General features: G+C 40.9%; 1 protein-coding gene across 5 annotated transcripts in view; it reads right to left on the bottom strand.

Moving 5' to 3' along the window:
* TMPO (thymopoietin) overlaps positions 1-6,659 on the bottom strand; it is a 28,644-nt gene extending 21,985 nt beyond the window's left edge. For 2 of the 5 annotated variants that reach the window (XM_018048132.1, XM_018048133.1), the window contains exon 1: positions 3,964-4,543. In XM_018048132.1, coding sequence (XP_017903621.1) covers positions 3,964-4,242 — 279 coding nt within the window. In that variant the 5' untranslated portion in view covers positions 4,243-4,543. Of the gene's footprint in view, positions 1-3,963 lie in introns of all 5 variants that reach the window. The other 3 variants (XM_018048134.1, XM_018048135.1, XM_018048131.1) reach the window with 2 other exon arrangements.

Genomic DNA, 14,008 nt, shown 5'->3' with positions numbered 1-14,008 from the left:
AGGCAGACACTTAACCGTCTGAGCCACCCAGGAAGTATTAATACAACTTTATTACTATAAAACAGATTCTACTGAGCATTAATATACCAAATTGTGTTCTAAGTGCCTTACGTATTAACTTGAAAGAAACTGAAAGTCATTCAGTTGAGTCTGACTCTTTGCGACCCCATGGACTCTCTAGTAGTCCATGGAATTCTCCAGGCCAGAATACTGGAGTGGGTAGCCTTTCCCTTCTCCAGAGGATCTTCACAACCCAGGGATCAAACCCAGGTCTCCTGTATTGTAGGTAGATTCTTTACTGTCTGAGCCACAAGGGAAGCCCAACTTACTGAATCCTAAATATCCTACGCGATAAATACTTCCACTTTACAAGAAAGGAAACTGAAGCCCAAAGTTGTTTAGTTAACTCAAGCAATCTGCATACCAAGTTATATGGTAACACCTGAGCAGACTTTGTATACATCACTTTCACAAACTTACCTCATCCAATTCTGAATGTATTATGGTAAAACTGTATTGCTCTGGCATTAAAGGCAACAACATCCAGAAATCCCATGTTGTAACAGCTATCATGTGCTATAGTTGCTGAGTACTACATGCCTTCACAAATGCAAGCTCATGTAATCCTCAATCTAAATAGTTATTAGAATATTCCTATTTCAGATGAAAACTGAGCATCTGATAGGCACTGTTCTTTGCTTGAGATCATCTGAATAAGGGCAGACCTGGGATTTGAATCTGTAATTCTGAATCAGAAGCCCGTACCCTTAACCTCTCACTGTAGGTGGTCCATTTATGATTTAACATTTACTATATAACATACTCCTCACTGTTCTGCTCCATGTCATTAAGTATTTGTTAAGAATTCATAATTCAACAGATTAGACCATTCAAAAATGCCACGCTCTCCTGGATCCCGAATAGCTACAATGTTTTACACCCTGGAACTGAAAGGCAGACCATCACCTCTGTAAATGTTTATTTTTGTCGAAAATATCAGTAATTCCATCACCAGAAAATACTGGTTACCATCAAGATGGATGACACAGAAAGCTTAGAAAAAAGAAAACTAAAAACAAAAACCAAATTCTGAACATGTAAACATTCTGTCCTATCACACCAAGTGAACCTGCTCATGGCAGTGGCTGAAATCAAACAACTCCTTTAATTAAACATATTCTACATAAACCCATATGAAAATCGAAGGTATACACTATGTCCTTGGCCAAATCCACATTAATGTTAGTTTTAAAATGTTAAAAAATTCACCATTAAATTTGGCTTTCTAAGTTATAAATATTCTTTTAAGAAATGGACTCTAAGGACTTCCCCAGTGGGTCAAGGAGTTAAGACTCTGCCTTCCAATTCAGGGGGTACCAGCTGGATTCCTGGATGGGGAATTCAGGTCTCACATGCTGCAGGGTGGGGAAAAAAATTAAAAAAATACAAACAAAAAACACCTGACTATACTGTTATTACACATAGGGCTAAAAATGACTGGAACGTAAACACTGTATATACAAGAGGAATAATTGTATAAGAAAGGAGAATAATTTCATATACCGATTATAAATAGCATACAGTATTCTTATAAATTCAATGTTTTTCCTATGCCTAATAAAAAAAATCAACCAGACCCCTCAGTTAAAATAGAACTCATTTTTTACTTAATGTGCTTTAAAACAGAAAATGATGTTGCTAACCAACTACCACTGTTAACCTTCTCAAGTTGTTGATACCATTGAGTCCAACCCAGGGTACACATTTCTGAGTTTTAAATGCACAAGGTAGAGAAAACTTACAGCTATGTCTATGATACAGTTGTTCTCTATAACGATTGAAACAGTAATTGAGATACACGTTACCGGACAAAGGTTCTTTTAAAAAGTTACTTTCTTTCACTCAGTTTATCTGCATGTGTGTATGCTCAGCTGCTTCTGACTCTTTTCGACCTTATGGGCTGTGTAGCCTGCCTGGCAGCCTGTCCATGGGATCCTTCAGGCAAGAATACTGGAGTGGGTTGCCATTTCCTCCTCCAGGGGGATCTTCCCCACCCAGGGACAGAATCTTAGTCTCCAGTGTTTCCTGCATTGGCAGGCGGATTCTTTACCACTGAGCTCACCTGGGAATCTCTATTTATTTGCATTGTGCTGACTAATTTGGATAAAGTTGGTAATTTACTGAGCTAATCCAAGAAATTAATTACAGTGGTTGGTAGGTCTACAGGAAACAAACTCTTGTAGTTAAGAGCCCATCATAGGAACTCAACAATGTTGGATAACTGAACTGAAAATAAAAATTTTTACATTCAGGTCTTCTTATACCCCAAACACAGGTCACATTGGGACATACTCTCTTCTAAAGTTAGAGAAAAAACATCAAAACTGAGATGGTTGTTTCTGTCGACAATAAATCATCATCAGAATAAGAGGAAATAATCCTATCACACATATACAACCAAATACTTTCACGATTCAAGAATGATACACTTGTACAGAAGACCAACATAGGAGTCTATATAAGATTAAGGAAAAAAAGTGCTGATTTAAATGGAAAATATTTCATTTTTCAACCAAATTTTTACTAAAATATTACTTTTGTTTTCTGAGGGGCTGGGGAAAACAGGTAAGGGATATCCTTTATTTCAAAAATAAATTTCTTCTTATGAAATACAGTGGCTTTTTTCAAATCCACAAAAATAAGGCATCAGAAACAATAAGTTGAGATTGAATTTTATTTATCAAACCAATATTTATTTGGCACTACCATATGCTAAATACCGATTTAAGACGTAAGATTTTCAATTTCTCTAAAGCCCAGGCTTAAGATTTAATTAAATCTACATGTGTCTATTATATCTTTCCTTCATTCCCATATAGGTAGTCCAGAAAACACACTGGATAAGTTTTTCAAAACTAAAGTTAAAATAACTTTGAAAGAAGCAGCCCTTAATCAGTACCAACAACTCCAAACTCCACTTTTAGTGTTTTACAAAGCACTATACTTTACACCAATCAGTTTTAACCATATCCTATTATGATTTGAAGTGACAACCAGGCTTATTAATACTAACAAAACAGCACATAAAAACCCACCGAACAAAACCCAAAATATTCTCAAACAAAATGCGCATTTGCTGGAGCCAATCTGAATTCGGGATTAAATATTTCAAACTGCAACATCAACAAAGCAGAATGTCATGAAATAAACATTTCTCCTAATTCCAAAGGCTCTCCTTTCTTCACGTAAATACACCAAAACAACCAACCTTCCCAAACCATTAGTACCTAGGATTTTCAAATATTTGAGCGTCTCTCATAGGCTTTCAAAGATACATTTTTAAAAGTTTGCTGAATTTAGAGTAATGCTGCCCCGCCAAAAAACAGCCTGGTGCTAGCAAGGGGTAACCCCAACAGGAAAAACACAAATCGTTCAAAAAGCCCTCCTTATGCAAAGAAACATAAAAAGGCGGGAATTTCTTTATTTAAAAATTTGGTTAGATATCAGCATGTCACAAATTGCCCTCCAGGGAGCGCTCTGAGATCCGCTCACCAGTCATTTCGGTTAATAAAGCGGGAAAACGCTCGAGCGTAACCTGTAGCCGTTTCGAGCTAACCCTTCTCAGGGCTTTTCAAAAAGGGCTGGGAAGTCCCGGTCTCACTACCCGCTCCCGACGGCCGGGGGTGCAGGGACACCGACCTGTCCGCGCGCAACCCGAGGGCAAAGCTAACTTCACAGCCCACGACACACCACGGCCAAGACGCGCGCCCCGCGGCCCCAACTTCGGGGCTCTCCGCTCCGGCCCCTCCCCTCTCAGAGCCCGAGGCCAAGAGGCCGAGTCGGGCGTCCGCAGACCCAGAGGCCAGCCCCCTGGGCGGGTGGGGTGCCTATCCCGCCGCCGAGGCCCGAGGGGGCGCCCACTGCTCAACGCCCGCCTTTGTGGCCCCGGCCGGGCGTCCTTACCCTGCCGACGGCGGCGCGGCTGCGGCCCGCGACGGCGGCCCCGGAGCCGAGAACCGGGGTAGGTTCGCGCTCCTCGTCGCTGGAGAAGTCCGGGGGCCCCTTGCTGTTGGCGCTGGTGGCGAGCGGCGGCCGGTTGCGCGCCGTGAGGTGCTGCAGGTAGAGCTGCACATACACGTCTTTGCGCTGCTCCCCGGCCGGGAGCGTCACATTGTTGGCGACCAACTCACTCTTCAACTTCTCTTTCGTCAGGACCGAGGGGTCTTCCAGGAACTCCGGCATCTCGGCGGCGAATCCCCTTCCCCGCAGCCCTCACACCCTCCGCTCACGCCGGCGCGCTCGCTCCTCGCCCGCGGTGGGGGGCGCCGCGTTCCCGCCTCCGAGCCTCACGGCTCCCGGCCGGGACTGGCGCCTCGAAGCCCAGCGGAAACCCGCGCACACAAAGCCAAGCCAAAGGCGGACACAAAAGCCCCTGCAGGACAAGTGCGGCCCAGTGCGGCCAAGCCAGGAGTCCGCACCAACCCCAGCCCACACACCGCGGCCAGGGGAGAGGATTCTCTTCGCCCACGCCCCAAGAAGGCGCGCCGCCATTGGCCTGCGGCCGGAGGAAGCGCGGCGGTGATTGGCGGGACGCCTCGCGCGGGTTCCATTAGCCGCGGCGCCCTGCGAGAGGTGGTGGAAACGCAGTTTAAAAGCCGCTCGGGCGGGAGCCCTTGAGTGTGGCTCGTTTCTCTTTTCTTTTTCCCTACCCTTAGACGGCGGTAAGGAACAAGTCGCACTGCTTTTTGTGCGCCGTTTCCTCTCCCCCTGCTGGAGAAGATGTTTTTCTCTCCGGGGTCAGTCGCCGCTAACGGGCCGAATTTCAGGGCAGCTGCGAGGACCTGGGGGCTGGGCCTGTCTCAATCCCGGGAAGAAGAGCCGCAGCCTTTCCTCCCCAAACGCTAGCCCTGAAGGGAAAGAAAAGAAGCGAGGCGTGCTCGTGGACGCTCATCTTCCTCGATTTGATTTACTAGGGGGGAGAGCGGGAGTTCAATCCCTGTCTGCTTGCGAACGCTTCTTTTGTTCCTGAAATTTAGGAAAAACCAGACCTCGACTACAGGGCACTTTAACCTGCCGTTGAATTTGTGACGAAATTGTCTTGCCAAATACTGCACTTGCCTCTTAACCTAAAGAAGGTTGGGGCATTCCTAAAGAATTTCATTTAGCTTTTTGGGCTCAACTGCATTTTTGTTGAGAGCCGTCTATGGGTTGGATCCCTCCACCCGTGAGTATCTTAAATCATAACTTAAACCTAAATGCTTACTAATGCAGCGAAATGAAATGATTTAGAAATGCCTTAATAGGCAATTTAAGATTACTGAGATAGGTGCATTCTAGATTTTAATCTTAGGGGAAGCCTAGTGATTTTATAATTAGGCCGGAAACACTAATCAGAGCCATATTAAGGATCCAAGTTAAAACCTGGTGGAGTCTCAGAAATTTGTTAAGATAAAAATGTCTTCTTGAAAACAAATACCATTGATAACAAATACATGTCTACCTTACCAATTTATATGTTTCAAGAAAAGAAAGGTGATCTTAGAATTAGGTTGTCTTAATCATTTCCCAAATTCTGACCTCCAGACTATGCTTTATAAGCTCCTCTAAAAAGAAAATTTATCTGATTTCTGCATGGTTAAGTTTTGTAAATTTAAAGAACCTTCACCAAAAATGTTTCCTATGAATCAAGCCATTTTATTTTGTTGAAATGGAGACATTATTTCTAACCTATTAGAAATTTTACTAATTATTTTCTAAAAAATTTTTAAATTTACATATATTTGAGCAATATTAAGATCAGGAATGCAAATTCAAAATTGTGTTTTAATTAGCAAGTTGTTTCGAAGATTTTTAGATCGCAGTGTAAAAGTTACCTCAACCCCTACCACCAGCTTCGCTGAGTACAGAAACAAGTGTTTATCTTAAGAGGGTGAACTGAGCTGACAGGCAAACGACCATGATTTTGCAGTGACTGGTAACCCCACAAACGTACTCAGTGAGTGTGGGATGAGACTACAGTCTGCGGTGTGCCCTCCCACAGTTCAGTTACTTCTTTCTGTAGTCTTAACTTTAAAATGTACGGAGCAAAAGTCCTGAGCATAATCTCTGCAAGGCCACAGTTAATCGGTTTATTCTACCCTACTTAAATTAGCAAATTATCCTGTTAAGTGTTTACCTTACTAGTTGAAGGGTTTGGCTCTTGGCCTGACTGTACTTACAGATTTTAAAAGGTAGGTGTTGTTTTGAAAGGGTCAGGGTTACCAGGGCTAGATTTGATCTGAGGAGGGTAGATCATAGAAGGATCTCCAGGCTCTGGTAGCTAGTGGATCCTGACGTGCTTTCTCAGAGGAGGCGGCATCACTGACTGACACATGAAAATAAAAACCTACGTAAACTGTATGCAAATACAATGATGGAATCAGAGAGCCATATGGGAAAGCTATCAGGATACTACTATGCTTTTTTACCGTAGGGCCTTTGTACTAGAAAATTTCCAGGCAGTTTAATCCTCCCTTTTACCACAAGCCAAAAAAGAAAAAAAGTCACCTGTTGAATCTGAAAGTTGTCTTATTTAATTTTTTGATTACTATACAATATTATTAATTTCAAGTGTACAACATAGTGATTCTATATTTTTATACATTATGAAATGATCACTGTACAAAGTTGGTAAAATATTTTTTACTATTATGTGCACATTACATCCCCCATGATTTATCTTATAGTTGGGAGTTTGTACCTCTTAATTGCCTTCCCCTCTGGCAACCACCAGTTCTCTGTATCTGAGAGTCTGTTTCTGTTTTGTTTATTCCTTTGTTTTGTTTTTCAGATTCCACATAAAAGTGAAATATATGGTATTTGTTTTTGTCTAACATTTTACTTAGCATAATACCTCCCAGGTCCATCCATGTTGCTATAAATGGCAAGATTTCATTCTTTTTTATGGCTAAGTATTCCTGTGAGAGAGAGTGTGTGTGTTTGTGTGTGAATGTGTGTCTCTATCAATGTATATCACATTTTCTTTATCCATTCATCTCTGGATGGACGCTTGGTTTGCTTACATATCTTCAGTGTTGTGAATGATGCTGCAATAAACATAGGGGTACTTTTTTTCCCCATTGTTTTCAGGTAGTGGAATTGCTAGATCATATGGTAGTTCTATTTTTAATTTTTTGTGGAACCTGCATACTGTTTCTGTGGTGGCTGCATCTATTTACATTCCTATCAGTAGTGCACGAGGATTCCCTTTAATCACGTCCTCACCAATACTTTTCTTTTTGATAATAGCCATTTTGATAGGTGTGAGGTGTTTTCTCACTGTGGTTTTGATTTTTTTTTTTTCTCTTTTTAAATTTTTATTTTTACTTTATTTTACTCTACAATACTATATTGGTTTTGCCATACATTGACATGAATCCACCACGGGTGTACATGTGTTCCCAAACATGAACCCCCCTCCCACCTCCCTCCCCACAACATCCCTCTGGGTCATCCCCGTGCACCAGCCTCAAGCATGCTGTATCCTGCATCGAACATAGACTGGCGATTCGATTCTTACATGACAGTATACTTGTTTCAATGCCATTCTTGTGGTTTTGATTTGTATTTCTCTTAACGATTAGTGATGTGTCTGTGCTCAGTTGCAACCGACTCTTTTGTGACCCCATGGACTGTACCCACCAGGCTCCTCTGTCCATGGAATTTTCCAGGTAAGAATACTGGAGTGGGTTCCCATTTCCTAGTCCAGGGTATTTTCCCGACTCAGGGACCGAACCTGCATCTCTTTCGGCTCCTGCATTGGCAGGAGAATGCTTTACCACTGAGCCACCTGAGAAGCCCAGTGATTAGTGATACTGAACACTTACTTTTTCATGTGTATGTTGGCCATCTGTATGTCTTCTGAAAGTTCTTTTTAAAAAAAAAATTATCTATTTTAATTGGAGGCTAATTACTTTACAATAGTGTAGTGGTTTTTGCCAAACATTGACATGAATCAGTCACAGGTGCACATGTGTTCTTCATCCTGACCCCCCCTTCCACCTCCCTCCACCCCATGCCCCAGGGTCATCCCAGTGTATCAGCCCTCAGCACCCTGTCTCATGCATCAAACCTGAAAGTTCTTTTAATTAGACAATACTTTACCCTATGTTGTGTTAGTCACTCAGTCGTGTCCGACTCCTTGCAACCCCGTGGACTGTGGACCACCAGGCTCCTCTGGCCATGAAATTCTCCAGGCAAGAATACTGGAGTGGGTTGCCGTTTCCTTCTCCATCTATACCCTATAGGCCAACATTAAAGATATAATTCACAAAGAACTGCATTCTAGGTGCCTGAAATCAATGTTCTCTGAGCGAAACATAATTTTCATTCCCTTTCATTAATTATCTCTCCTTTTCTTATCACTGGGTACTATCAACAGGAGGTTATTTGCAGATTCTACATTTCTCCAGAAATGTGGTTGATGTCATAAGGTGTCAGACTACCTTTCTACATCATCCCCAAAGCTGTGAGTTATCAAATTCAGACTTGGAATTAGCCTAGATGCATCCAGGTATATCCCCAGCACTACTGTTTTTAGTGACTAAGGTAATTTTGCTTTTTTTTAACTCTTCTGTAGAGCTCTGAAGTAGGGTGCTATCAATAGGTTATTTATTTGTTTTTCTCATACTCTGTGTACCTTAAGGCCAAGAGGTTGGGCTACAGAGTTTGGCCCCTTTGTTCCTAATGACTTGTTACAAACTATTTCTCCTCTTTCCTCCTTCAAAAACATTTGAAGTTCATATCATCTGGCCAAATACCCCTTTATCATCTTTACAGCTAAAATTTATCAACCCCTTGGGCACTCTCCCTCAGAAATTAGACCATTGCTCCTTGCTCTAGGTTTTGTCTGCATTCTGTGTGAATTCAACATGACCCATGTAACACCAACACTGAGCCTCTTAGGTCTTTGACCTCTTCATCTCCAATTACTCGTTCCTTTACTCCATCTCATCCATCCACTCCAGTGATACGACTCTGAACCCTGTCATCAATAACTCAATAAATCTCAATTTCAAGTATCCCAATGGTCAATGAGTAGCCTCTTTTACTCAGCTCATTTGTCATATTCTCGCTGACCTCCAATTCATTAGCCCCAATACTTAAAAAAAAAGTCTATTTTTCCTGCTTCTACAATCATTTAATCATTCCAACTCAACTGATTGAGATTCCCTGATCAATCCTTAACAATCATTCTTTGGCAAACATTTTCAACTCTCTCACTCCAGTGTCTCTTTCTTGCTTGGAGGAACTTGGAGCCTTGCTTGGACTGAACCTTGTTGGAACAAGCTTTCTCATTACTTGCACCCAAGATGGCTGGAAAAAAAAATCATACACCAGCTGGTTTTAATTCATGACCTCAGACCTCACAGGAGCACTTGACACTCTCTGGATTAACCATTCATACTTTCACCTCTCAAATTATTCACATCCCTTCCTCCAACTTGTCCTGATTTTCAGCTAACTTGTCTCATAATTGAGAACATAAAAACCATCTGTGGGGAATGCTTCAGCTTTAGATAGTCAAGTCTGCACACATTTTCTTTTGCATCTGTCTTGTTTAAATTGAAGTGGTGTCCTATCAGAGTGAATTCTATCAGTTGTACTGTGGGTCTCGGCCTTCTCTCCTCAAGGACTTGATGCTTTCAGTCATCTGTGAAATTTCTGAATTTAAAAAAAGAGACTCGATTTTTTATCTTGTGTTACATTCATCCAATGTAAAAAAATTTTAAATTATCTTTTATGTCAAAACAGGTAGTAGGTTTAAAAAAAAATTTTTTTTTTTTAATGTTACAGCTCTGATACCCAAAGCTTTGGGAAACAATGGAAAGATATTTCTATGTGAAGCCACAGACTTAATGCAATTACTTTGTCAGAAAACGCTTACAATTTTTTGTTTTTCTAAAACAACTGGAAACACATCATTTCCCTTTCTGGAGTTCTTAATGTTATTAACATACAGGTGACTTACGTTTCATTACCCTGTTTTGTATAGGACTTGGTTGCGAATTTAAGGATGTCACCTGAAACAGCAGATGATGAAATACTACATGACATTTATCTAAGAATATGAGAAAATGTTTATAACACAGCTGTAAATAAAATACGAAAAGAAAAAGAGACCCATATTAGAGTAAGATCTCAGTTTTATGAAGAACAGATGTGTATGGATATGTGTATATTTAAGTGAACTAAATGAGTATAGACCAGAATGTTCATAGTCATTTCTTCTAGGATGGGAACAGATGATTTTTCTTATGTTTTTCTCTATTTCTACAGTGAACACATATAATTTCATAACTACTTTTGTATTTTGTAATCATAACTACTTACGATTTATAAGCATAGCTACTTTGAATTAGTATGAGAAATTGGGAAATCACTTGTCTTATCAGAATTCACAACCTGTTTTTTAGTTTTCATTTCCAAAGGCTCCATTTTATCAGTTCCTCCAAGTACATCAGTCCTAAGTAACTGATTAAAAATAATTCAAAAGTGAAAGCTATCTTATTAAATGGGTGAAACAAATGCTCAGAGCATTCTGTACTGGGGATAAATCCATTTGTAAGAATACATGATAGACTGGAAAGTTGTTAATGAAATAGAACAAAAATCACAGAGCCATTAAGTGTCAGAATTTGAGAATTCAAATATCAATTTGTGTATTCCAGATCCTTTTTCCTTATATCATTCCTATATAATGATTGTAGAAGTTTAAATGACATGCTGGATTTTGGATTATTTCACAGTGACATCAAGTTAGTAAAATGGGCCATTGTGAAAGAGTACAAATGTTCAGCCTTGGGAAAGAAGCTAAAACATGTAAAGTGACTATTTTAGAGTTATAGAACTATTAGTAATGCTGCTAAGTTGCTTCAGTCGTGTTCGACTCTTTGCAACCCCACCCCATAGACGGCAGCCCACCAGGCTCCCCCGTCCCTGGGACTCTCCAGGCAAGAACAGTGGAGTGGGTTGCCATTTCCTTCTCCAATTAGTTACTTTTTGTGACCCCGTGGACTGTAGCCCACCAGGCTCCTCTGTCCATGGGATTCTTCAGGCAAGAATATTGGAGTGGGTTGCTATTTCCTTCTCCAGGGGATCTTCCCAACCCAGGGATCGAACCCAGGTCTCCTGCATTGCAGGCAGACGCTGATACAAATATTAATGAAGGGGTTGCCAAAGAGTCAGACATGACTTAGCAACTAAACAACGATATATATTAATGAACTTTACAACATCAAAGGCACTTTTATGTATTTTATTTTTTTAAATATTTTTTTGTTTCTGACTATGCTGGTTTTTGTTGTTGCTTGGGCTACTCTCTAGTTGCAGTGCACAGGCTTTTCATTGTGGTGGCTTCTTTGTTGCAGAGCATGGGTTCTAGGGTGTGTGGGCATCAGCATCTGTGGCACGTAGGCTCAGTAGTTGCTGTTTCCTGGCTCTAGGGCAAAAAGGCTCAGTAGTTGTGGCCACAGGCCTAGTTGCTCCTCGGCAGGTAGGATATTCCTGGATGAGGGATCACACTTACATCTCCTGCATTGATGGGCAGGTTCTTTACCACTGAGCCACCAAGGAAGCCCTGTGTATTTTATCTTATGTGACTCTCTTTACTCTGTGAGGTAAGTGGGGCCTCCAGTCCAGCCTTGCTCTTTATGCCTGTGATTCTCACATTTTAGCTTGCATCAGAATCACCTGGAAGGCCTGGTTAAAACTCAGGTTGGTAGGCCCACCCACAGAGTTTTCTGAGTCTGTGAGTCTGCAGTGGGGCCTGAAATTTTACATTTTTAACTTGTTTCCAGGATGCTGGTCCAGCAACAGCAGTTTTAGTCTATTTTTCACATTCTTTGTAATGCCATAGCTGACCTTGTCACATTCTAAAATAATAGCTCTGCATTGCTTGCAGAATAAAATCTGAATTAGTTAGAATGGCACAAAAGGTCCTGGGTGATCCGACTCCTGTTTACCTTTATAGCTTTACTTCTCTCTTCCTCTCCAGCAATAATGAATAACTATTAATAGTAGTTCTCCAAAGAAGTTGTATTAGTTTGCTGGGACTGCCAAATAAAATGATTTACAACGTAATACAAACTGCTCTGTCTGCCTCACAAGAGTATAATTTTGTACAAATGAGATACCATCCTTAGTCCTAGCTAAGATTAAGTGTCTTGTTATGCTGCATATGCAAAGTTGCCAGGGGAAAAAAATGACCATTACTTCCATCATGGGCTGACTTGTGTTCCCTGATTTCATTCATATATTGAAGCCCTAATCCCTTGGTACTTCAAAATGTGGCTGTATTTCCGAGGTAAGGCCTTTTAAGAGGTGATTCAGTTAAATGAAGCCATGAATGGGCCCTAATTCGATCTGATTGGTGTCCTGAAAGAGGAAACTTGGACACATACAGAGATACTAGGGATGTATGTGTATGCAGGAAAGACCATGTGAAGACATAGCAAGAAAGTGGTCATCTATGAGCAAAGGACAGGCTTCAGAAGAAACCAGCTGTGCTGTCACTTTGATCTTGGACTTCCAGCCTTCAGAACTGTCAGAAAATAAATTTCTGTTGTTTAAAAGCTACCCAGTCTGCAGTATTTTGTTGTGGCAGCCCCAGGAAGCTAATACATATAAACCTCAACTTCTACAGTTGGAAGACGTCAGATCCCAGGGATATTAAGTGACAGTGCTTGACTCTTGGAAGGCATTCACATATGTCCACTGGATGGAATGCCTTAAAGTCACACAGCAGCGTTCATTATTTTTCAAGGTCTTCCTCTATGAAGACTTTCTGAACTACCTAATGGCCATATTTTAGCACCCTCACACCACTCTGTTCATGCCACTCACGCCAATATATTATGGTGTTTTGGTACTTAAGGTATCTTTTTTTCTGCTGCTCAAAAAAACACTTTTACTGGGTGTAATCTTTTCCTCAGTGTTTACTGCAGTATCAATGGTCCATAAACATCTGTTGAAATGTATGATCTAATCTCAATCCAACCAAAAAAGAAAGCAAAGAACCACACAAAAACATGATGTCCAATGTTAGAATAGGCTGAAATGTAAGAAATTAGTATTTGCCCTATTCAAAATACTGAGCAAGAAAACTCAGGGACTTGCATGGAATATACCCAATAAAAAAACTCCAAATCTAATAATGTCTCATAGTCTTGCCATTCGCTTTTTGTACAACAAATATTTGACACATGCCTCTAAGGCACTATTCAGTACTAAGAGTCCTGGAACTTACAAAGGTGAATGAGTAAGCTTTGCTTCCTGCTATGAGACTAATAGTTGAAAGTGGTACCTAATTTATTACTACTTGCATTAGTTGGTGAAAAGATAAAAGATGCATTGGTATCACTTAGGGCCAACGGCTTCGGCAGTTTTTTCAATAGTTTGTTTCAACTTTTAATAGAAGATAGTGAAGACTGAGATCAGGAGTCACTCACCAGGTTCAGGGTCTTGGGTTAGTCACTATTACGTGTGCCACAGTTTCACCTGTAAGAGTGTACAGCATGCACATGTTGATGTAAACTATTGCACAGTGTTAGAAATTGTACCTTGTTGGATTTGCTTTCCAAAGGCAAACAGGTCAAAACTGTTTTTGGAAAAACAGCTTGTACGGTTTATGTATTGTACGTACCCTGTTACGGACCACCATCAGCTAATATGCTCACTAATGCACAACAGTAACAGCCACATCACTACGCATTATGAATGTTCAATGACAGAATTCACAAGGCTCAACAGTGAAAAAAAAAAAAGACCAAAACCACCACCTTTAAGGTGATCCTTGTCTTTTGGCAGACTAAGGTGATCTTTGTCTTTTTGCAGACTAAGGATTACTGGGATAACAACTGAACAAAGATTTACTCCTGCAATGAAAGGCATTTCCAGAAAATGGCGGGAACACATCTAGCTTGAATACATCTAGTTCATAGAAACCAGAAGGCCTAAAAGTAAAAGGCCA

This window comes from Capra hircus, chromosome 5, assembly GCF_001704415.2.
Source record: "Capra hircus breed San Clemente chromosome 5, ASM170441v1, whole genome shotgun sequence".
NCBI classification, from domain to species: Eukaryota; Metazoa; Chordata; class Mammalia; order Artiodactyla; family Bovidae; genus Capra; species Capra hircus.
The sequence above is the reverse complement of the archived record's forward strand: the minus strand, read 5'-3'. Positions and strand labels throughout refer to the sequence as shown.